Source organism: Oryx dammah, unplaced genomic scaffold (genome assembly GCF_014754425.2).
Source record: "Oryx dammah isolate SB20612 unplaced genomic scaffold, SCBI_Odam_1.1 HiC_scaffold_28, whole genome shotgun sequence".
In the NCBI taxonomy this organism is placed as follows: domain Eukaryota; kingdom Metazoa; phylum Chordata; class Mammalia; order Artiodactyla; family Bovidae; genus Oryx; species Oryx dammah.
In genome coordinates this window covers 115,060,612-115,083,593 of record NW_024070212.1, presented here as the reverse complement: position 1 = coordinate 115,083,593, position 22,982 = coordinate 115,060,612, and the positions used below count along the sequence as shown (strand labels likewise).

At 37.3% G+C, this 22,982-nt stretch overlaps 1 protein-coding gene across 1 annotated transcript; it reads right to left on the bottom strand.

The window, feature by feature from the left end:
• Positions 1–611: 611 nt before the first annotated feature.
• Positions 612–21,382, bottom strand: RBM44 (RNA binding motif protein 44). Its single transcript, XM_040231879.1, has 14 exons — positions 21,310–21,382; positions 18,645–20,245; positions 18,304–18,359; positions 16,214–16,390; positions 15,409–15,592; positions 15,296–15,318; positions 15,084–15,165; positions 12,657–12,771; positions 11,648–11,776; positions 9,586–9,665; positions 9,424–9,497; positions 7,227–7,515; positions 873–1,018; positions 612–735 (listed from the first exon to the last, which is right to left on the bottom strand). The coding sequence occupies exons 1-14, from the start codon at positions 21,380–21,382 to the stop codon at positions 612–614; spliced, it is 3,153 nt and encodes a 1,050-aa protein (XP_040087813.1).
• Between the last annotated feature and the right edge of the window lie 1,600 nt (positions 21,383–22,982).

The window sequence follows — 22,982 nt, the reverse complement described above, 5'->3', positions numbered from 1 at the left end:
TTCTTTGAAACACCTTTCTTCAGGAGTGTGAATTCACATAGTGACTTGCATCTGACAGAATGTGGTAGAAATGATGGAGTATGACTCCTGAGGGTGGGGTCATAAAAGACACTGCAGCTTCCATCTTGCTCTCTCTCTGATGGCTCTTGCTCTCAAGAAGCCAGATGCCATGCTGTAAAGACACTCAAGCAGCCCTACAGCAAGGTCCATGTGGTGAGAAATAGAGGCCCCTGCCAACAGCCGTGGGAAGAAGCTGTCTCAGGAGCGGTCCTCCAGGCTCAATCAAGCCTCCTGATGACCACAGCCCATGCCAGCACCTTGATGCAACATCACGAGAGTCACTAAGCTAAAAACACCCAGCTATGCCATTCCTGAATTCTGACCTGCAAACTAGGTGATGATAAAGGTTGCTTAAGTCAATAAATTTTGGGGTAACTAGTTTTGCATTAACAGTGAACCAAATCACTATGCTTGTTTTAGAGTTTGTAATATTATCTTATTATTTTCAATATAATTTTTATTTGAAAAGGAAATGGAATCCACAGCTTAAAATGTTTACTGTTTCAATATGAAAGATATGACTGACTTACCTCTTATTGCTTCTTTTATTCCTAACTGGAGGCAGAGTTTTCCAAAACAGAGGAAGTCATTTCCACAATAGAATTAATAGATAAGCCATTCAGAAAACCTTTATGATTTACTCTTACTTCCTGAAGAGCATCTATAATGTGATCTCTGCCAAAGGAAAACATACATGAGCATTTGTCTTTTCCAAAGTAGCACATTCTAAATATGGCTAAGTTATTTATTGAAAGGAACTCTATTTTTATACAAACTTTTAAAGCCAGTTAAAATATAACTGTAGTCATTACCTGCTAACTTCTGGATGTAGTTCAGCCAGTCTCTTTATGATCTTGGTAAAACTACGCAGGTTCAATGTTTTTGGAGGTATGAACTGAATAGGTGTGTCAGGTAATAGTTTAGTAGACTCAATCTGTTTACAATTCTTCTTTACACCCTAAAGAAACATTTTAAAGTTTTATTTAAATCAGTGATGATTACAGACACAATTCAGCCTATTCTAAATTAAAAAGTTACAAATAGTAAAATCAAAATTTCTAAAACATTTACTTCGAGATTATTTTTTTCCTACCAAGTAGACTTACTTGAGATGTATTCAGGGCCACTTATTTTAAAAAATGCCAAATACATGGCAAGTATATGGGCTACGTTGAAATTAGCCTTTCTCAAAAAAGGATGACTCATCTGATCCACAGGACTCAGAAAATAATGTTACTTTTTTCCCTAAGATAGGACATAACCAGTTCTAGATGCACAGGAGAGAGGTTCATTCACTACATACAATGGATATCTTAGGCTTAGGGCATGAGGGCTTAATTCTTTTACCCAACCTGACAGAGAAAGGCTAGTCTACATGGTAATTATATATACATATTTATATCTTACAATCTATGTCTTATTTACTAAACATTTAATGAACAACCTATATGCCCAGAACATGCTGGGGAGGGGGGAAACTAGTGCTATAAAATAGAACCATCAGTTATATATCTTATAATTAGACTAAAGAGACAAAATGATCAATTAATTACTATTAACCATCCAAAATAATCATCTACTTCTGCTTCACTGACTATGCTAAAGCCTTTGACTGTGTGGATCACAACCAACTGTGGAAAATTCTGAAAGAGACGGGAATACCAGACCACCGGACCTGCCTCCTGAGAAACCTGTATGCAGGACAAGAAGGAACAGTGAGAGCCAGGCATGGAGCACGAGGGGTTCAAACTTGGGAAAGGAGGAGGACAAGGCTGTATACTGTCACCCCACTTACTTAACTTTGATATGCAGAGCACATCATGCAAAATGTTGGGCTGGATGAATCCCAAGCTGGAATCAGGATTACACAGAGAAATATCAACAACCTCAGATATGCAGATGACACCACCCTAATGGCAAAAAGTAAAGAGGAACTAAAGAGCCTCTGGATGAGGGTGAAAGAGTGAAAAAGCTGGCTTACAACGCCACATTCAAAAAACTAAGATTATGGCATCTGGTTCCTATTACATCATGGCAAACAGATGGGGAAAATGTGGAAACAGTGCCAGATTTCATTTTCTTGGGTCCAAAATCAATGTGGATGGTGACTGCAGCCACGAAATTAAAAGACATTTACTCCTTGGAAGAACAGCTTTGTCAATCCTAGACATTTTGCAGACAAAGGTCCATATAGTCAAGGCTATGTTTTTTCCAGTAGTCATGTATGGATGTGAGAGCTGGATCATAAAGAAGGCTGAGCACTGAAGACTTGACGCTTTCAAACTGTGGTGCTAGAAAAGACTCTTGAGAGTCCCTTGGACTGCAAGGAGATCCAACCAGTCCATCGTAAAGGAAATCAACCCTGAATATTCATTGGGAAGACTGATGCTGAAGCTGAAGCTCCAATACTTTGGCCACTTGAGGTGTAGAGCCAATTCACTGGAAAGGACCCTGATGCTGGGAAAAATTGAGAGCATGAAAAAGGGGCAACAGAGGATGAGATGCTTGGATGGCATCACTGACTCAACGGACATGAGTTTGACGAAACTCAGGGAGATACTGAAGGACAGGGAAGCCTGGCATGCTGCAGTTCATGGGTTGCAGAGTCAGACACGCCTTAGTGACTGAACAACAACAATTCAAGTAGGCTATAAATTGTATGAAACCACTGTACATCCCATAAAAGTTCAACAAGGAAAGAGCTGGCACTTTCCTATCTAGAAGAAAATTCAAAGTAAGATATATAAAATATGAGATCTCCCAAATCAGAATGTTATATGTTTTAAACATTTGCCTATTTCCTTATCTCCTTCATTAGACTTAAGCTCTTTTGAGTGAGTGAAGTTGATCAGTCCTGTCTCTTTGTGACCCTATGGACTGTAGTCTACCAGGCTCCTCTGTCCATGGGATTTTCCACGCAAGAATACTGGATCGGGTTGCCATTTCCTTCTCCAGGGGATTTCCTGACCCAGGGATCGAACCTGAGTCTCTAGCATTGCAGGCAGACACTTTACTGCCTGAGGCACCAGGGAATCACCTTAAGCTCTTTAACAGCACAGATTTTTGTCTGTTTTGTTCATTGCTACTTTCCCACTGCCTACAATAGTGTACACAGTTGGTATACTATTTGATAAATAAATAATTCTGATATAATAGTTTAGGTAGCAGTTGAAACCTCAGAGAAAATGGGTTTTCCAAGAAAGCCAAGTTACTAGTAAATAACAGTGTGTGTTGTTGTTGTGTGTTATTCAATATCGTGTCCGACTCTTTGCGAACCCGTGGACTATAGCCTCTGTCCATGGGATTCTCCAGGCAAGAATACTGGAGTGGGTTGCCATTTCCTTATTGACTGAGTACACACTCCATGACAGGTATTGTTCTGAGGAATTTTCTGTATTAAACTCATTTAATGGCAGAAAGTGAAGAGGAACTAAAAAGCCTCTTCATGAAAGTGAAAGAGGAGAGTGAAAAAGTTGGCTTAAAGCCCAACATTCAGAAAACGAAGATCATGGCATCTGGTCCCGTCACTTCATGGGAAATAGATGGGGAAACAGTGGAAACTGTCAGACTTTATTTTTGGGGGCTCCAAAATCACTGCAGATGGTGACTGCAGCCATGAAATTAAAAACGCTTACTCCTTAGAAGGAAAGTTATGACCAACCAAGATAGCCGGAGAAAGCAATGGCACCCCACTCCAGTACTCTTGCCTAGAAAATCCCATGGACGGAGGAGCCTGCTAGACTGCAGTCCATGGGGTTGCTAAGAGTCAGGCATGACTGAGTGACTTCACTTTCACTTTTCACTTTCATGCATTGGAGAAGGAAATGGTAACCCACTCTAGTATTCTTGCCTGGAGAATCCCAGGGACAGAGGAGCCTAGTGGGCTGCCATCTATGGGGTCGCACAGTCGGACACGACTGAAGTGACTTAGCAGCAGCAGATAGAATATTAAAAAGCAGAGACATTACTTTGCCAACAAAGGTCCGTCTAGTCAAGACTATGGATTTTCCAGTAGTCATGTATGGATGTGAGAGTTGGACTGTGAAGAAAGCTGAGCGCTGAAGAATTGATGCTTTTGAACCGTGGTGTTGGAGAATTCTCTTGAGAGTCCCTTGGACTGCAAGGAGATCCAACCAGTCCATTCTAAAGGAGATCAGCCCCGTGTGTTCTTTGAAGGAATGATGCTAAAGCTCAAACTCCAGTACTTTGGCCACCTGATGTGAAGAGTTGACTCACTGGAAAAGACTCTGATGCTGGGAGGGATTGGGGGCAGGAGGAGGAGGGGACGACAGAGGATGAGACGGCTGGATGGCATCACGGACTCGATGGATGTGAGTTTGAGTGAACTCCGGGAGTTGGTGATGGACAGGGAGGCCTGGTGTGCTGCAATTCATGGGATCGAAAAGAGTTGGACACAACTGAGTGACTGAATGAACTGAAAGCTCACAACATTCGTGAGCCAGGAACACTCATCCCCATTTTAAAATAAGGATGCTCATACACGGAGGGTGGTAACATGCCCAGCCCATGATGAGTAGGTAGTAAAGCCAGGTTATGAATCTGTTCTTCTTAATCATCACTCTCTAACTCTTGTTATAGACAATAAATATTTTATAAATGAATATAATGAAAACAATGTTAAGAATCTGAGAATAAAGGTGACAGGAAGCTGCTAGAAAAGCAAGAGTACAATTTAACAAAGATGCAACAAGAGCTGCCCTGTCCACAGACTAGAGGACGGCAGACTCCTGGCCCAGTCCATGGTGCCCTGTTTACAATACATGACCTTCCCTCTACCAGCTCCATAGCCTGCTGCCTCTGCTGACGGGACCAAGAGTGCTGTTATTACCTGAACCCATGAACACCAAAATCAGGCTGGATCAGATTCCCTGTCTAAAGAATGTGGAACTGGAACACAGAGCAAATGAGTTAGTCAAATGATGACAGGAACTTGAACTGAAAAACTCTGTAGAGTCAGAATTAAGCAAAATAAAGCCTCCTGGAGGGTAAGAGAAGTCATGAGCAGGCAGAGAAAGCCAGTGTGCAGAGAGAAGCAAAGAAAAGCACTTACAGGGATGTAGAGGCAAGAGACCAGGTGAGGGGCAGGGAGGAGCCAGAGCTCCAAAGCTCCAGGTCAAGTCCCCCTATATCCCACTGTAGTTTGTTTCCTTCCTTCCTATTACGGATTCACGTTACACACTAAAAAACCCATCCTAAACACCGAGTGTCACTGAGATGAATGGAAAAGAGTTGAAAGAAAGGAATGACCAACATCAAATGAGCTAAATGGTCAAAATGAAGGGAGATAGGGAGAAAGACCAATGATAATGTCACTAGTGACTATAGGAAGAGCACTGTAAATAAAATTTTAAGAGACTAAAGTCAGATTATTAGGATGAAGAAAAGGAACAATTAAAGAAACCCAGACATTGGATATAACTACTTGTTTGGGAGGTTTGACAGGAAAAACACAGAACAAATAAGGATGGTCATGTCAAAAGAATGAAAAGTCAAGTGGAAATGTTGGCAGGATTAGGAAGAGCTGTGCATAACTCTAAGTGGAGAAAGGCCTGTGAGTAGAAACAGAGTCACTAATGGTACAGAAAAACAATAACTCCAGAATTAGTGGAAAGAATGGGATATGGACACAGGGAGAAGAGATCCCTTTATCTTACTTTCAAGGGAAAAAAAAACCTCAATTCATTTATTCAACAAAAATGTTTTCTTTCATCCATTTATTAAAAAGGGATTTTCTCTGATCTGCAGAGTCCAACTAACTCCAGTAAAAATCCAAGTAGGATTTTTTAATAGACAGTGACAAGCAGAATTATGAGATTTATGGGCAAAGACAGTGGAATAGCCCAAACAATTCTGGAAAAGAATAAAGTTGGAGGACTAATTCTACTTGATTTCAAGACTCACTGAAAGCTATAATAATCAAGACATGTAGTACTGGTGGAAAATCTGAGAGAGATAGAAGAGGACACTCTAGAAATAGATCCACACAAATATGGTCAATTGATTTTTGATGAAGGCACAAAGATAATTCAGTGGAGATTGGCTAGTCTTTTCAACAATGATGCTAGAACAATTCCACACACAAGACAAAAACACAAACCAAAAGCGTCCTCAATTTATATCTCACATATCATATAAAAATGAACTCAAAATCTTTGTGACCATGGGTTATGCAGAGGTTTATGTGTAGAAATGCAGAAACAACACTAAAAACACTCTTAAAAAAATTGATAATTGTAATCTGTCAACATTTAAAACTTCTGCTCTGAGAGTACACTATTCAAATAATGCAAACTACCGGCTGGGAAAAGTATTTGAGAATTTCATATCTATCTGATAGATGATTTATCTTCAGAATATGAAAACCTCTTAGAACTCAGTAATAAAATGCATTAAGCTAGGTGAAAGAAGCCAGACTAACAAGGCTATATAATATTCTATTCATAGGATATTCTATAAAAGGTAAAATTAGATTAAAAGAAACAGGAAACAGAGCAGAGCACAAGAGAATGTTTTGAAATGATAGAACAGATCTATACCTTGATTGTGGTGGTGGTTACATGCCTATGTACATCTGTCTAAACTCTAGACGGCAAAAAGAGCGAATTTTACGGCAGGTAACTTAAAAAAAAAAATTCTATGGCATGCCTATAGGATGCCAGCTATTTTGTTGAGCAGTACAGCGATAAGAATGAGTAAGTCAACTTTATCACCTTCCATGTGCCATTTAAAACCTCAACGAGGTAAAGAGGAGAGCATACATAATAAAAATGACTATATTTTATGGTTTTAATAATTATGAGATAAGGTTAGCTGTGAAAAAAAGAGAATGATGAAAGTGTAAGTAGCCACTTGCAGAGTAATACTGTCCAAGATAAAGAGATAAAAAGAATGCACAGAATTGGCCAAGAGCCTAGTTAAGGAGAAATGAGTTTCTCTGCAGCAAGGTTTGCAAAGATCTGTTTCCTCCAGGAGCAAGTGGAGTTGTACAGAAGCAGCCTAGTTTGGAGTCAATGTTAGAAACTATTCAGATTACTGTCCTTATTCCCATTTCATGATGCTGTCCTAGAGTTATTTGTCCTACAGAGCTACTTATTGAAATATAGCATACGAGAAGACCATTTAAGGGCTTGATCAAGAAAACTAACCTTTTGGTCAAAAGGGAAGAACTCACTGTCTTGCTCAGACCCCAGCTGTCTCGGCCGAGTTCTGGGCAGTCTAGAAATAGAGGAGGGTGAGCTGATTTCTTTGCTGGTACTTTTTTCCAAATTACTGCAACTAACTTTATTTCCATTTTTGGAGGAAAGTGGTGATGTATACTCTCCAGAAGTTTTGACAAGTCGCACATTTACTGGTTTCCCTTTTATTTCTATACCATTCATTTCTTTCACAGCAATCTTGGCATCACTGTTCTGTTTAAAAGCAAGAGATGCATATCTAAAACATAGAAGCAGAAAACCAAAAGGTTCTTTTAATGACTTTAAATGGCCTTAAACATCACTGTGTAACTATTGGCTAGCATGTATCTTTCAGAAGAATAACTGCTCTTAAAAACAAAAGTCACTACACTTACCTTGGGATCAGGAAGAATACTTAAGACAACTAAAAAAAAACAACTCAAAGATGGGAAATAAAAGACAGCATTTCTTCTGAATTATCTATTAATTTTATATAAAAATTTAATGTAAAACATTTGCAAAGCTAATACATGACAGAGTTATTACACAGATTAGTGTTCTCTGGACAATTAACTATCCACATTAAAAAATTAAAATTAATCCCTATATACATAAATGTATCTGAAAGATACATTGAATACATTGAAGGCTTACATGTGAAAGGAAAAATTTCAAAACATTTAGCAGAAAATAGAAGAGAATGTCCTATGGTCTTGTACTGAAAAAATATGTAGTCCAAAAAGAGTTGGAAAATCTAACCAGAATTTTAACTTTTTAAGTGAGAAGGCTGGGCAAGAGCCCTCCTTGAAGAGCCAGCTCTAGACAGAGTAAATGGAAGAATCTATCAACTCTGAAGGGCAGATGTCTTCAAAAGATGGGACCATGATAAATCTTTGTATTTATTTTTGTATTTAATTATATCTCCTAAATGTTCTCATAGAATGTATAATACTTCAAGGAATAAAAATACATAGTTTCTCTTTTTCAAAGGATTCAATAAGACACTAAAAGAATCTTTCACATCAAGTATAACAGTAATAATACTCCCAGGAACACAACACCACTTTTAATATACTGAAATATATTAACATATTAATGGGTCGAAAAAAGCATATGATCTTTAAGTCTATACATTTAAGACAAAATGAAACACTTTTAATAAATTTCAACCCAACTACAAATGGGATCCTTTTAAAATGTATTTTAATTTTTCATATCTGAAATAAAAAGCTATACTTTTTTGTGATAAAACAGTAAAGGCATTTCCATTAAGCTATCACCATTCTTATTTGATACTTTTGAATGCTCTGATGATACCACAAAAAAGGAAGTAGAAATACATATATTTATAATTTTATATTTTATATGTATTTATAATATATATATTTATAATACAAATATATGTATTAGAAATGACTATCTGTAGATAATATAGCCATATACCTAAAAAATAAAACTATCAACTGAAAAGTAATTAAAATAAAAAATAATAAAACTGAATATAATTTTCTGAGTGCCCATTACATGCCAGGCTTTATTTCTAAAGGCTTACTTATTTACCTCATAACAGTTTCACAGCAATGCTATGTAGGTATCATCATTATCCTCACTTTATCAATGAAGAGTCTGAGGTACAGAAAGGTTAAGTAACTTGACCAAACTTATTCATCAACTTGCTGATGGAGCTGGGAAGTGAATCCAAGCCATCTAACTGAGGAGCTTGTTCTCTTAACTAATGTACTCTACTGCCCCCATGAAATGGTATGAAACAAGGTAACTGCAGAAAACTCAGAAATTCTCCTATATCTCATTAGTAACATGTTAAAAAGTATAATGAAAGAAAGACTTGATTAAGAACAGCACCAATTAATGACTGCAGCTATCTGTCAATGTGTATTCCTCTTCTGGGCTAAGAAAGTGTTAGCATTAATCGCTTGGTTGTGTCCAACTCTTTGTGACCCCATCGACTGTAGCCCACCAGGCTCCTCTGTCCATGGAATTCTCCAAGCAAGAATACTGGAGTGGGTTGAAATTTCCTATTCTGGGTTGCAAAACTCCTGGCTTAATCACCAAAGTGGTTGACATTTAGTACAGAGCAGGCCCCTAATTAGACCTACACACAGCAGATACCCAGCAAAGGTACATTTGTTGAATTTGGGAAACATACCTGTAATTAGGAGAAGAATCATAAATTGAAATGTCAGAAATTTCATATTTCTGGAAATAAGACCTTAAATCAGCCTAAAAGAAGATAAAGAAAAGCAGAACAATCAAAATATGAACACTGATAGATCTGAAAGTGAAGCTCAAAAAATAAACCCTGGCATACCTCAGACACTGAAGGGCAGAGGCCACCAACGTGCATCAAGTAACCTTTATCTCTTCGTAAGGGCTCCACATTCTTTATTTCTGCTTGTACATAAACATGATATACAGCAGAACATAATCATTATTGTATCAATATTTTAAAGAGAGAATGTAAAAATTGTTGAAGATTTCATTTTTTATTACCACAAAGATTATTATAAAGCTATTAGCAAGTATCAGTACTAGGCTAAACAGTAACAGCCTGAAGCACAGTTTCAAAATTTCTGGGATTTAATCATACCATGTTAAAAATAAAAGAGGTTGGATTGGTTGATATTTAGTCCCTTATGGCTCAAAAATGGATCAATAACATCTAATTAATTACATCAACCACTAAAGAAAGTATCCTCCATTTATCTCTGGTTCAGAGAGTGCTATCTAGGATGCTGGATGCACCCAGGATGCTCTGTGTGCATGCTGGTGAGGGCTCTCTTTACATACACTCCTTTGCTAGGAAAACATACCAAGGAAACCTTTAAATCAGGCAAAAATATCAACAGCAGGTATACTGCTTGTGGTAATGGTAACTGCATATAAGAAAAAAAGGGTGGACACATGACTCAGTATTATTTTAAAAACTATAAATATCAGAATTATAGATTTTTTTCTCATTTGATGAGAAAATTCAAAATTATTAAGACGACATTTTCATGATCTCTGTTTTGAAGCAAACCTGGTCTGAAATAAAAAAGAATTTAGTGAACTGAGATTCTTTCAAGTTACCACCAAAACCTAAACCTGGCGCATAGAGGGCGAACAATAAATACCTGAGGAATAAATTCTTAGAGTGGTTCTATTTGCTTTTTATTATGAAATAGGGCATTTGTAAGTTCTATCTTTTCCATTAAGTGTTACGAGCAGCCTAGCGCTTCCTGAGCGCTCTCCATGTGTGTGCTCTGTGCTGACACCGGGCGGCCGTCATCTCCTGCACGGGGCACAGCCGCCCTGTTAAGCTGCAACCACGGCCGTGTTCACGTTCCAGGTGAGGACGCTGAGGTCTGGAGTTTACACCACCGATCCAATAAGCTGTGGTGCTGAAATTTAGGCAGAGTCCTTCATCTCTAGGCAATCAATACCTAACCTTCTTCATTAAGTTACTTTATTTAATTTGTTATAATCTCTTTGGTTTATAACATACAGAGAGAAAATGTATAATGTTTATAATGTATAGAGAGAATGAATTACTTATCTTTATAATTTTACATTGGGGTGTGGAGGGAGCAAGGAGCTACAATATTAGTAGAAAAGGCAGTAAATAAGAATCAGGAGACATACATCGTACCCATCACCTCACCTTCATAAGTTTAGCATATCTACTAAATAGCCCACGGGTAGAATGCTATACCTGGCACTGGGTGTAGGCAGTGAACAAAACCTCACTGAGTTGATATTTTGAGTGTGGGAAGGCAGTTAAAATATCGAGTAAGCAAACTACACAGCATTTGATAAGTGATACAGAGAAAAATAATGCAAAGAAATAAAAAAGTAGTTACAATAAAACTAGACAATATGATGCCATTTATTTTAAACTATATATGTATATTAAATATAAGTATAAAGAAACACATTGAAGAATGGTAATGAATATTAGTAGTTATTGCAGGTTAGAGACACTTCAGATAATTTTAACTTTATATTTTGCTTAAAAATCTTAAACATTATATATCAAGCAGGGAAAAAATAAAAGTATCCTATTATGTTGAAAAGAACAAAAATCCATAGAAATATATAAAAGAAATAGGAGAAAACAGCATATCATTAGAAATGACAGAGGGGCAGTAATCTCAGTACTAGAGGAAATTCCAACCTTCATAAGCAATTAAATGCCATCTAAAGATGAAAACATTCTTGAAGCAGACTAAGTTATTAACATGTGGGAAGGCAAATGGGACTAGAATGTTAAAACAGTACAGCACCCACCCGGCCCCCCGCCCCGCTGCCCACCCAAATAATACAGAAGAAGGTAAGCACTATTTTATGAATGAACTAGGTTAGGGTTTCTTAGTAAACTTTTAAGAACCAACCGAGGGTAAACTTCGGGTCCCCTTTGTCTTGTTCTATCTGATTTTCTTGTATTCCTGAGAAGTCTGCTCCAGTCAGGTTCTCTTTAGCATCAAACCAGTCTTCACTTACTTCTCGGTAATTTTTGCAGTCTGAGAAATTGAACAGAATTAGCAATGAGTTATGTACAACGTTTAACACTGAGATGGTAGCTGTGTGATCTGCCTCCGTTTTAAATTAACACAGATTCCTAGCTTATTAAAAGTCTTATTTCCTGATTAAAAAAATCATTCATTTATGTCTGGCTGTACTGGGCCCCTGTTGCTGCATGCGGGCTTTTCCAGCTGCAGTGGGCAGGGCTCCTCTTCGCTGCGGTGAGCAAGCTCCTCATTGTGGTGGCTTCTTCTGCCGTGGTGCACGGGCTCTAGAGCTTGGATCTCGGTGGCTGAGGCACACAGGTTCAGCTGCTCTGTGGCATGTGGGATCCTCCCAGACCAGGGAGCAAACCTCTGTCCCCTGCAGTGGCAGGCAGATTTTTAACCACTGGACAACCAGAAAATTTCTGTTATTTTTCTGAATTATCCTTTACTGAAGAAGAAACATCTTTATAGATAGAATAATAGTAAACATCTGTAAAAAGGGGTTAAGCAGTGCTACAGGTCTTTATTTCATTAAAAATTGAATTAATGATCTTCCTGGAATGATCATAATCTTTTCATAGAGAAAACTAAAGAAAAAAAAAGAAAAACCACACAGTTTACAGAGATATAAACTGGACAGAAGAAAGAATTTTTTGAATTGGAAAACATGAACCAGAAGAAAAAATGTGTATTATTATTTGGCATTATCAGATATATTAAGTAACCTTAAAGGTTATCAAGTAGATGTAATAAGAACATACCTAACACTCATAATCAGAATTGTGTCATTCAGTTAATTAAAAAGTTTAACTTAACAGATGAGCAGAAGGATATTTTAAATTTTGTCATTTACTTTCTGGCAATAACACAAGACAAATATTTTTATACTAACCTTTATCATCAAGTTTTAGTTGACTCAAGTCTACATCTATATCACCATTTTTTAAACCACCCTCTCCGGGTGATTTATCTTGTTTAAGATGACCATTGTCAAGTAACAGAGATGTCTAAGGATTAATAACAAGAACAAAAATAATAAATAAGGACTAACAGTTATTATGCACTCTTACTATGTGGCAGGTACACTTTACTGGCATTATTTATCCCTCACAATAGCAAAGGCTATGAGACAAAATCATTACCAACCCAGTTTACAGATGAGCAAACTGAACCTAAGGAATCTGTTTATTTAGTGTTATGTCTGTCACACATGAGAATTATGATTTGAAACTAGCTATAGTGACTGTGTGTGAGGTGGTAGTGGTTTAGTCACTATGTTGTGCTCGACTCTCGCGATCCCATGAACTACAGCCTGCCAGACTCGTCTGTCCATGGGATTTTCCAGGCAAGAATACTGGAATGAGTTGCCATTTCCTTCTCCGGGGGATCTTCCTGACCCAGGGATCGAACCCAGGCCTCCTGCATTGCGGGTGGTCTCTTGCACTGCAGGCGGATCCTTTACTGACTGGGCCACCAGGGAAGCCCCTGTGTGTGAACACCATCACTATTTAGCAAAGTGTGACACCCACATACTACAAGTACCTGAGAAGATTTCTGGACGTATACATGTAAGTATTTTTCACATTAACATTGAAGTTATATGTTTAATGTATCTTATTTATACCTTTTATTTATGGGGAGTCTAATATTTCTTTGCCACACATAAGTTACTCTTCACATATACTTTTTTTAAAAAGACAGGAGAATCATTTAAAAAAATACAAAGCAAACAACATTATAGGTAGTACAAGACTAAGAAAAATTATGAAGAGGTACTTAAGTAACTGAAATTTAGAAACATTGCATACTTTCATGCATAACTTAATGAGACAGGTATTAAAAAGTAATCCTAACTTAAAGAAGATATTGTTTCAGAATCAAAATTAAGGTTATAAATATGTTATATTTGCATCTTGTACTTTTAAAGATTGTTCTGCCCAAATAATCAGGTTACACCATTGCTACCTTTATAATGATGAAAAAAAACCCCCTCCAGAACATCATATATCATTAAATGGACAAGTTGTTTAAGCAAACTATGTAAGTTATAAAAATCTGATTTTAGACCTGTTAATTCTTTGTGGATAATTGAGACTTTCTTTTTTTAAAGAACAGAGTGATGGAATAACTAATTTGCTAATTTATTTTTAATCATTTGTCTTAACAGAAAGGAATATAAACCAATCAAGTATTTATTTCACTTCTGGCTTTGGGATGCATCTAACCATTTATAACTACCCAAATAATAATATAACCATAGGGTTAAGACCAAAGTCAGAGAGCAGAAACAAACTTCAGTTTTCTTACTCTGTTGTTAGTGAATATAACTCATGTTTCTCTATCACTTCAGTTTTCAAATTACTCTTACACAGACTGTCATCTGACAAACATCAATTAAGAAAACCTATGAAAGGCATTTAAAAACTATTTTCATCATTTTAGCAAGGAAGCAATGAAACTGCTCCATCTAAAATGAACTGGATATTATACTACCTCATGAGACAAAGGCATAGCATATTAGTTTTCACTACACTGGATTAACATGATGGGGACCATAAACTATGATCTGCCAGAGACAGTCAAGTTTTATATTAATTGTCATGGTGAATTATTAAATCACTACCTTTCATCCTCATGGAGAAGGAAATGGCAACCCACTCCAGTATTCTTGCCTGGAGAATCTCATGGATGGAGGAGCCTGGTAGGCTACAGTCCACAGGGTTGCAAAGAGTCAGACACGACTGAGCGACTTCACTTTCATCCTCAAAGTCTCCTGATTTGATGACAATCTGTGTGGTCATCTTACTCAACATATGCTGCTGCTGCTGCTGCTGCTAAGTCACTTCAGTCATGTCCAACTCTGTGCGACCCCACAGACGGCAGCCCACCAGGCTCCACCGTCCCTGGGATTCTCCAGGCAAGAATACTAGAGTGGGTTGCCATTTCCTTCTGCAATGCATGAAAGTAAAGAGTGAAAGTGAAGTCACTCAGTCATGCCCGACTCTTAGCGACCCCATGGACTGCAGCCTACCAGGCTCCTCCTCCATGGGATTTTCCAGGCAGGAGTACTGGAGTGGGGTGCCATTGCCTTCTCTGCAACATATGCTACTGACATCCATTTGGTCAGGACACTATGTTCCTTCTAATCAGCCACAGTCCTCAAATGGTAGTATGATTCTTTACTATCTGAGCCACCAGGGAAGCCCCAAAGCAAGCCAGCTGAGTGAAAAGAAGGATGTGAGAGCTCCTAAAAATGAGTTTGTGCAAGCCATAAAATTAAAGACTTATACTTGATGAACTGCTTAAAAAAAAATCTCACTTGAGAGAGTGTCTTCTTTAGGCTGGAAGAACCATCACCATGTGTCCTTTGATGATCTAGTTCAGAATCTGCTCCTGAAAAGCTAAACAGGTTAACATTTCATTAAAGCATTTATCAATATTCTGAATATAGAATAAAACAAAACAAAGCTAACTGAATTAACCAATTTTTAAAATTTAATAAATTTCAAACTAGATGATTACATAACTTACATATGTGACTCTTCTTTCATTAGCTGCAAAGAGAAAGAAGGGAAGAAAAAGCTTTTAAAGTGTTTCCTGTCCAAACAAAGTAAAAATTTCATTTGTAAAACATAAATACATACCCTGGAAGCAAAAGTAGAGAAGGCAGATAATAATCTTGATTCTATTGACAAGGGAGGCAGTTCTTCCAGTGGTATACCCTTGTTTATCTTTTCTTTCAAATTCATGTATCTAACTTTTAAGTCTCCTAAAACCGACAGTAGTGCTGATCCTAAATCCTTCTTAGTAGAATTACTTGATAAATTCCTGTTCAAAAGTTAAGTTCACAAAACTAAATTATTTAGGCCCAAGCCACCCATTTAAAACTAATATCAAATTACACATCTATGTACATTTACTTCTAATAGATCTCTAAATTTTTTTTTAATGTTTAATAACAGAAAATGAATCACAGAAGATATGCTTTTCTTGGGGCAGTAAAAGCAAACCTCAGTGTACAAATAAGCCAGAAAGAATGTGGTAGAATGTCATAAAAAACACTCCAACTGACTTCATCCATATTTAGACTTTATAAACACTGAATCTGTCTTTTTACTGGATCCATTATCCCAACATGCACTCTTGCCTGTCCATGAAATTAAAATATACTACATTCTAATTACCCTTAGGCTAGTTAAAAACCCAGTTACAATCTACCCTCTTTTTGCCCTTCAAAAGTGAAAACTAAAGAAATTTTCTAGAGTAAATTTATAATGATAGGTTTCTAGGAAGATACAGATTTAAAATTAACAATCATCTATAACTATAAATGAAGTATAATCTTTAAAAACTGTGAATCACTATGATATATCCCTGAAACATATATTATAAATTAACTATACTTCAATTTAAAGAACAGGTAATAAACAAAAAAGCCCTAACAGTCACCTATTTCGTCCTTCTCTATCTTCCATCACAAGTCTGTAAATGTCACTGCAGTGGCGACGGCACAACTGATAGTGAACGTTTAAGAGATGCGACTCGGCTTGGATGGCTCTCTGCATTATCTGCTGACAGCACTTCGATGGCAAATTCTTCTCTACCTCTTTAGGAAGCTGAGATTCCCTTTGAAATAAAAAATTGGATTAGGTAAGATTCCAAATATTTTTCTGTGTTAATGACAAAAAAAGCCTCCAGAAACAGGTTTTAAATTTCTAACATTTCTCTGTTAAGTTTAAATCAATTTCCACTAAAGAAATTGATTTAAAACAAGGATGTCAAGAGTCAAAGCTACATATATTCTTTTTAGAAGTTAAGAGAGTAAATAATTCTCAAATTCATACTTCTTTTTTTAACCAAGAAAAAAATTCTAAAATAAAGTACTAACATATATCCAGAATCAACAGATTTTCAACTTAAATCAAGCACTGGTTTTTAAAAGTTATAAATATTCTGGAGGAAATGGTTTTTACATATTACCATTTAAACAGAAAATAGAATTTACACTTTAAAAATAATAATGCTTGTGTTATTATAAGTAAATATTTTGCTGTTATCATATCAGAAAGCTAAAAAATCACTACTTCTTTTGAATGTTAATAGCTCTTCCCTTCCTACTAGCTGCCACTTCTAACTGTTCTCAAATACTTCTGTCTCTTGAAACAAACTATTTAACTGTATAGGACTGGACACCAGATTAAACTCACTAGGAGAATAAAGATAAATGAAGGAAAAAGTAAATGGCCTCAGAACATGAAAACTATTTGACTTCTGAGACCTCCCATTTTCTCTCCTCTTCCCCACCATCTAGTTCTCCATGAATGCAAAGTAAATTATACACTGAATTAAAATCAAGACTAAAATACTCCAGTACAAGTATTTATTTATCCGATATATGATTTTTTATCCAAATGTGCTATCTTGTTTTGGTCTACAGGGGATCCAATGAAAGAAAACAAAGTAATTAAATCAGTGTGAGTCTGGATTGGATAAACAAAGATGACATTAGCTTTCTGAAGGAATTAGTCAGACTTAAATTTCAGTAAGTGAAAAGCTTTAATGTTCTATATTATTCTAATATTTATGTGTTTCAAGACAAATGGCTGAAGCGGATGATCTCTTTGGATCCTTCTCAGCTATCATTCTATATGGTTAAGTACCCTTCGGGCTTTCCAGGTGGCACAGTGGTAAAGAATCTGCCTGCCAATGAAAGAGTCACAGGTTCGATCCTTGGGTCAGGAAGATCCCCTAGAGCAGGAAATGGCAACCTGCCCCAGTATTCTTGCCTGGAAAATTCCATGGACAGAGGATTTCGGTAGGCTACAGTCCATGGGGTCACAGAGTCAAATACAACTGAGCGACTGAGCATGAAAGTACCCTACACAAAAAGCAAATTACTACTTTATTTCCTCCTGTGTTTCTTGGGCCACCCAATGTGAAGAACTGACTCATTGGAAAAGACCCTGATGCAGCATGCCAGGCTTCCCTGTCCATCACCAACTTACTGAAATTTAAGTCTGACTAATTCCTTCAGAAAGCTAATGTCATCTGGGAAAGACTGAAGGCAGGAGAAGGGGACGACAGAGGATGAGATGGTTGGATGGCATCACCAACTTGATGGATTTGAGTCTGAACACGTTCCAGGAGTTGGTGATGGACAGGGAAGCCTGGCATGCTGCAGTTCATGGGGTTGCAAAGAGTTGGACACGACTGAGTGGATGACCTAAACTGATGTATCTGCAAGCATATATCCATTGGAAGGACTGACCCTGAAGCTCCAATACTTTGGCCACCTGATGCAAAGAGGTGACTCATTGGAAAAGACCCTGATGCCGACAAAGAATGAGGGTGAGAAGGGGGCGACAAAGGATGAGATGGTTGGATGGCATCACCGACGCAATGGACATGAGTTTGAGCAAACTCTGGGAGATAAGTGAAAGAAGAAAGCCTGGCGTGCTGCAGTTCATGGGGTTGCAAAGAGTCAGACACAATTCAGTGACTGAACAACAACAATCTGGAAGTATATACATCTGACTTACCTTTCAGAATGTTTCTTTAAGTCTGTGAACTCAAATGTTTTTAACTCCAGGGAATCCTGAAAACATTATTTAAAATAAAATTAGACATATATGACAAACAATACACGTTGTATCTGTTAAGATGTAAAATCCAAACTCTAACTGATTTTGTGGTAATAACTGCCCCCAGAGAAGAACAGAGTTGGTAACAATCTAGTCATCTTTTCCCTTCATCCAGCATTTTCTCACCAAAGCCTCAGAAATCCCTGATATAAATCAATAAACCAAAACATTTACATTAGCAAACAGTACCTTTATAAAGTCTATATATACATTTTTATTATTAATCATATTGGTTTTACCTTATTTAGGACATTTCCATTAGATTTTAAATTGTCAACAGAGAGAGATTTCCCTGCGGGCCCTCTTGTCATAGCCATCTGCGGATCTTCAGTATCTTGAATGTGTGACCAATCTGTGTTACAAGCCACACTTCTTTGTTTCTCACTTTGCCATTCACCAGGCCGTTTTTTATTCATCATTGTTATCTCGGTGTTGCTTGATGTGGATACTACAGAGGGTCTTGCACTTGTCGCCTTGCTTGCTGTGAAACAAGCCCTAAAATCAGTGCTGACATCCACCATCTGATCAATTGGGACTGTACAACTTGCTGCATCTGTCACTGATTTGGGACACGGTCCTTCCATATTGTGAAAGTGTGCTTTACTGATGGTACTGCCGTTAGCAACTTTTAGGGAGCCACTTTCTTCTACTGCCTGATTATCTCTGATTGCAGACCTTGGTAAACTAATAGAAACATCCAAGGCTGGGTTAGGGGTGCTTTGCAGGCTTTCATAATGTGAATACCCACAGGCAGAAATTACTGAATCATCAAAAACAGAGGAAGTCTGACAATCTTTACAAGGCTGGAGTAATGTCTCTAAATCTTTGTCCTGAGGCAATGTGCCTGGATTGTCAAGGTGCTGTAACATTTTGTCCTCAACAATTACATTTCCAATAGAATCTTTACTTTCAGTTAATTGAGGGTTCATTTTGCGAGTATAAATTTTAGTTTTTAATGCTTTTTGAGGGTTTAGGAAACCCTTAGATTGAGATTCCTTGTCTTCAAGATGACTACTCCTGAGTACAATTTCATCCAGTACTGTGTGAAGCATTAAACTAGTCCCTTGTTCCTTACGCTTTCCATATTTAGGTTCATGAAATGCTAACATAACAGAATTCTGAAATTTGGAGACATGAGGTGAATCTTCTCGTCCATAAACATCAACTGAATCTAAAGAGATGCTGGAATTACTTTCCAATTTAACATGATTGTCTTCTAGACTGCTAGCACATTTAACGTCACAGCCTGAATTTCTTAATCGCAAAACTTCCAGATTAGGTATGTCTAATGTTTTTGCCTGGTCAAATGATAAACGGTTATTTATATACTCTTGTTCTTCTGCACTGTGATATTCCTGCTGTGAGTCTTCATCTATATCAGGCTTTTGCACATCTTCAGCAGTTTTTTTATAATCATCATATGAAATCTTGTAGATTCTTTCCAAGTCAGTAGTCTTATTACCTTGACGTTCCAAAATATCAAAAAACACCTCTTCTCTTTTCTGCATTTCAGAATCTAACTCTGAATTTAAATGAATAAGACTTTCACTCTTTAGTTTTGACTCTGAATAATGTATCGTGTAGGTTTCATTCAGGAAAGCATAGTCAATACTGTCTTCAAATTCACTTGACTGAGAGTGAGCACTCTCTATGTTAGTGTCTGAACTCATAGTAAAAGATGGCTCCAATAAATCTATTTTATCAATATTGCTGATTTCTTTATCACTAGCTCTTTTTTCTAATGCCAAGGAATCATAGTAATCATTAGGAAAAGTCAATTTGGCTTCTTTACAACCATTAGGAGATAACAAATTTTCTTTCTTATGTTGAGAAGGCTCATCTGATTAAAAAAAATGGTAAAATGTTAGCAACATCACAGAATTTAAACATAAGACCTTAGATATAGTCTGGCCCAAGCTCTTCCCAATGGAGGAATACTTTTTATATTATTCATGACAAATATCCCTAAGTAATTGCTACTATGGACTGAATTATGTTTCCCTCAATTTCATATGTGTTCAAGCCCTACCTTCCTATGTAGAGATGGGACATTGGGAGGTAACTAGGCTAGATGAGGTCATGACCCTCAAAATGGGATAAGTGCACATAAGAGAGAAGAGACAGCAGACAGCTGCTTTCTTTTTCTCTCCACCATGTGAGGACATTGCAAGAAGGTGGTCGTCCACTGATACAAGGCTGGAGAGAGCCCTTATCAGATCTGACCATGCTGACACTCTGATTTGGACTTCCAGCTTCCAGAAGTGTGAAAAAATAAGTACCTGTTGTTAAAGGCACCTCAATGGTATTGTGCTATAAGAGCCCCAGCTGACTAAGCAGAATGACTAAGGTTACTATTTGCTGAAAAATCCACTATTTCCCTTCTGACTTGAAAAAGAATTTTTATCATAAAGTCCTCTTAACTACATGTATTCATAAACACTTAAAGCTTAATCATCTTGCTTTTTATGCCCTTGTTATTTTCTCTTCTACCTTTATGACAGAAAGAGAAATTTTAGATCAATGTAAAGAAAATATCTTTCCTTGAGTAGCAGAGGTCAACCTGCCCACTTTCCACTTATTACCCTGAAGGCAACTGTACCTGTCAGTAGTTCCTGAAAGCCTGGCTGGACATAAACCCTCTCTTCTAGCTCACTTCTATTTCTTAAATTTTCCATCTACCTGAGAGATCCTGTTTAGGCTGCTCACATCTGCCAGAAATCACCTGAGTTATCTGTCAAGTTAAAAACGCGCTGAATCTCACCGTACTGGTAGGAACGCTCAACATACAGCAACACTGAGGAGGGAACTATTAATAGTAAGTCTGGTGCTGCTGCTAAGTCACTTTATACATTTAATTACTTCTCTCCATCCAGAATAAAGCCAACCAAAGGTAAGGCCTCTTACCTTTCTGAATGTTTCTTCCATTGTTGTTGTAGCCTTTATTAGAAGCTGTTTCAACCACTGCAGTGGCTTGCATCACTCAAGGATGTATATCCTAGAAGAGGTACAAATACTGAACTATGATAATCAGCATATATTTTAAAAACTATTAGAAAAACAAGAATTTGACAGAGTAGTAATCATAGTCAAAGATTCTAATATCAGAGGGCTAATAAAACAGCAAGACATTTGAATAATTTTTTAAAGATATGAACAGAGAGCTACAATAAAAGATTATATCATTTAAATATCGTGCATGCACGCGTGATGGATCAGTTGCTCAGTCGTTTCTGACTCTGTGACCCCCATGGACTGTAGCCCACCAGGCTCCCCTGTCCATTGGATTTCCCAAGCAAGAACACTGGAGTGGGTTGCCATTTCCTCCCCTAGGAGATCTTCCCGACCCAGGGATCAATGCAGCTCCTGCATTGGCAGGTGGATTCTCTACCACTAAGCCAACTTGGAAGCCCATTATTTAAACAGATAAGACATATTCTTTTAGGATTTCCAAGGAACATTTGGAAAATGTATTAGGCTACCAAAAAAGAAATGTATTAGGCTACCAAAAGCAGAAAAGTTTTAGGTCAAGTGAACAAAACTCTAACCTGAATCATACAAATAAGAGTCATGGCTCCTCAATCAAGTCCCAGACTTGTGTCAGAGTAGAGACCTAGAACTCCTTAAATGAAGGGGAGGCTGGGTCTTCTTGAGGAAGAACCCCAAATATGCTACTAAAAATACTCTTCCCTAAATGGTCTCTATAGCTTCTTCTGGGGAACAGTACACTGAGGAAACGGTTGTTAAACTTTTGGGTTATAGACTTTTTGCAGATTTGATAAATTTTGAGAAAATGCACATACATACACATATAATTAAAGGATTTATGGACGTCTATATTACATTTAAAAGCAGAAAGTTTATAATTCCTGGCTTAGGGATTTTAATAAGTCAGTAAAGACTCTAAGAATGCCAGGTAAATATTTAAAATAAAGAGTAGATGTAAAGAAAGACAGTTTATCAAAATAATTAACATTAAATAAGAAAAGTGATTTCTTTTCCTACTTTGCATTCTCAGGAATTGTTCACATTATTAAAAAGTATTGAGAATCCCAAGGAGTATTTGTTTATGTGGGTAATATTTATTAACACTTATCATATTATAGAGTAAAACAAAAACTTTCAAAATTTCAAATACTTAAAATTTATTCATAAACAACCCACTACTTAATATAGTGTGTGCTCAGTTGCTTCAGTGGTATCTGACTCTGTGAGACCCTATGGACTGTGGCCAACCTGGCTTCTCTGTCCCTGGGATTCTCCAGGCAAGAATACTGGGGTGGGTTGCCGTTTCCTCCTCCAGGGGATCTTCCCCACCCAGGAATCGATCCCACGACTCTTACGTCTGCTATGTCTCCTGCATTGGCAGGCAGAGTCTTTACCACTAGCACCACCTGGGAAGCCCTCTACTTAATATAAGTAACATTTTAAATTAAAAAAAAAAGTATATGTTAAAAAATTATCAAGAAGAACATACTTATTTTGCAAATCTCTTTACTGTCTTTACAAGCTGGATTCTCATTCACATCTGATTCTGCACTCAGCTCTACGTTCAATGTTTTGTTTCATTCTTAAATGTT

What these genes read in the sequence shown, in the direction of transcription:
- RBM44 (XM_040231879.1), bottom strand. Translation starts at nt 21,382, where the DNA reads ATGCAAGCCACTGCAGTGGTTGAAACAGCTTCTAATAAAGGCTACAAC. An exon ending in TAAAGAAGACACTCTCTCAA is followed by an intron (nt 12,772 to 15,083) that starts GTGAGATTTTTT and finishes ATTAATCCTTAG; the next exon opens with ACATCTCTGTTACTTGACAA. An exon ending in GGACCCGAAGTTTACCCTCG is followed by an intron (nt 9,666 to 11,647) that starts GTTGGTTCTTAA and finishes ATGTACAAGCAG; the next exon opens with AAATAAAGAATGTGGAGCCC.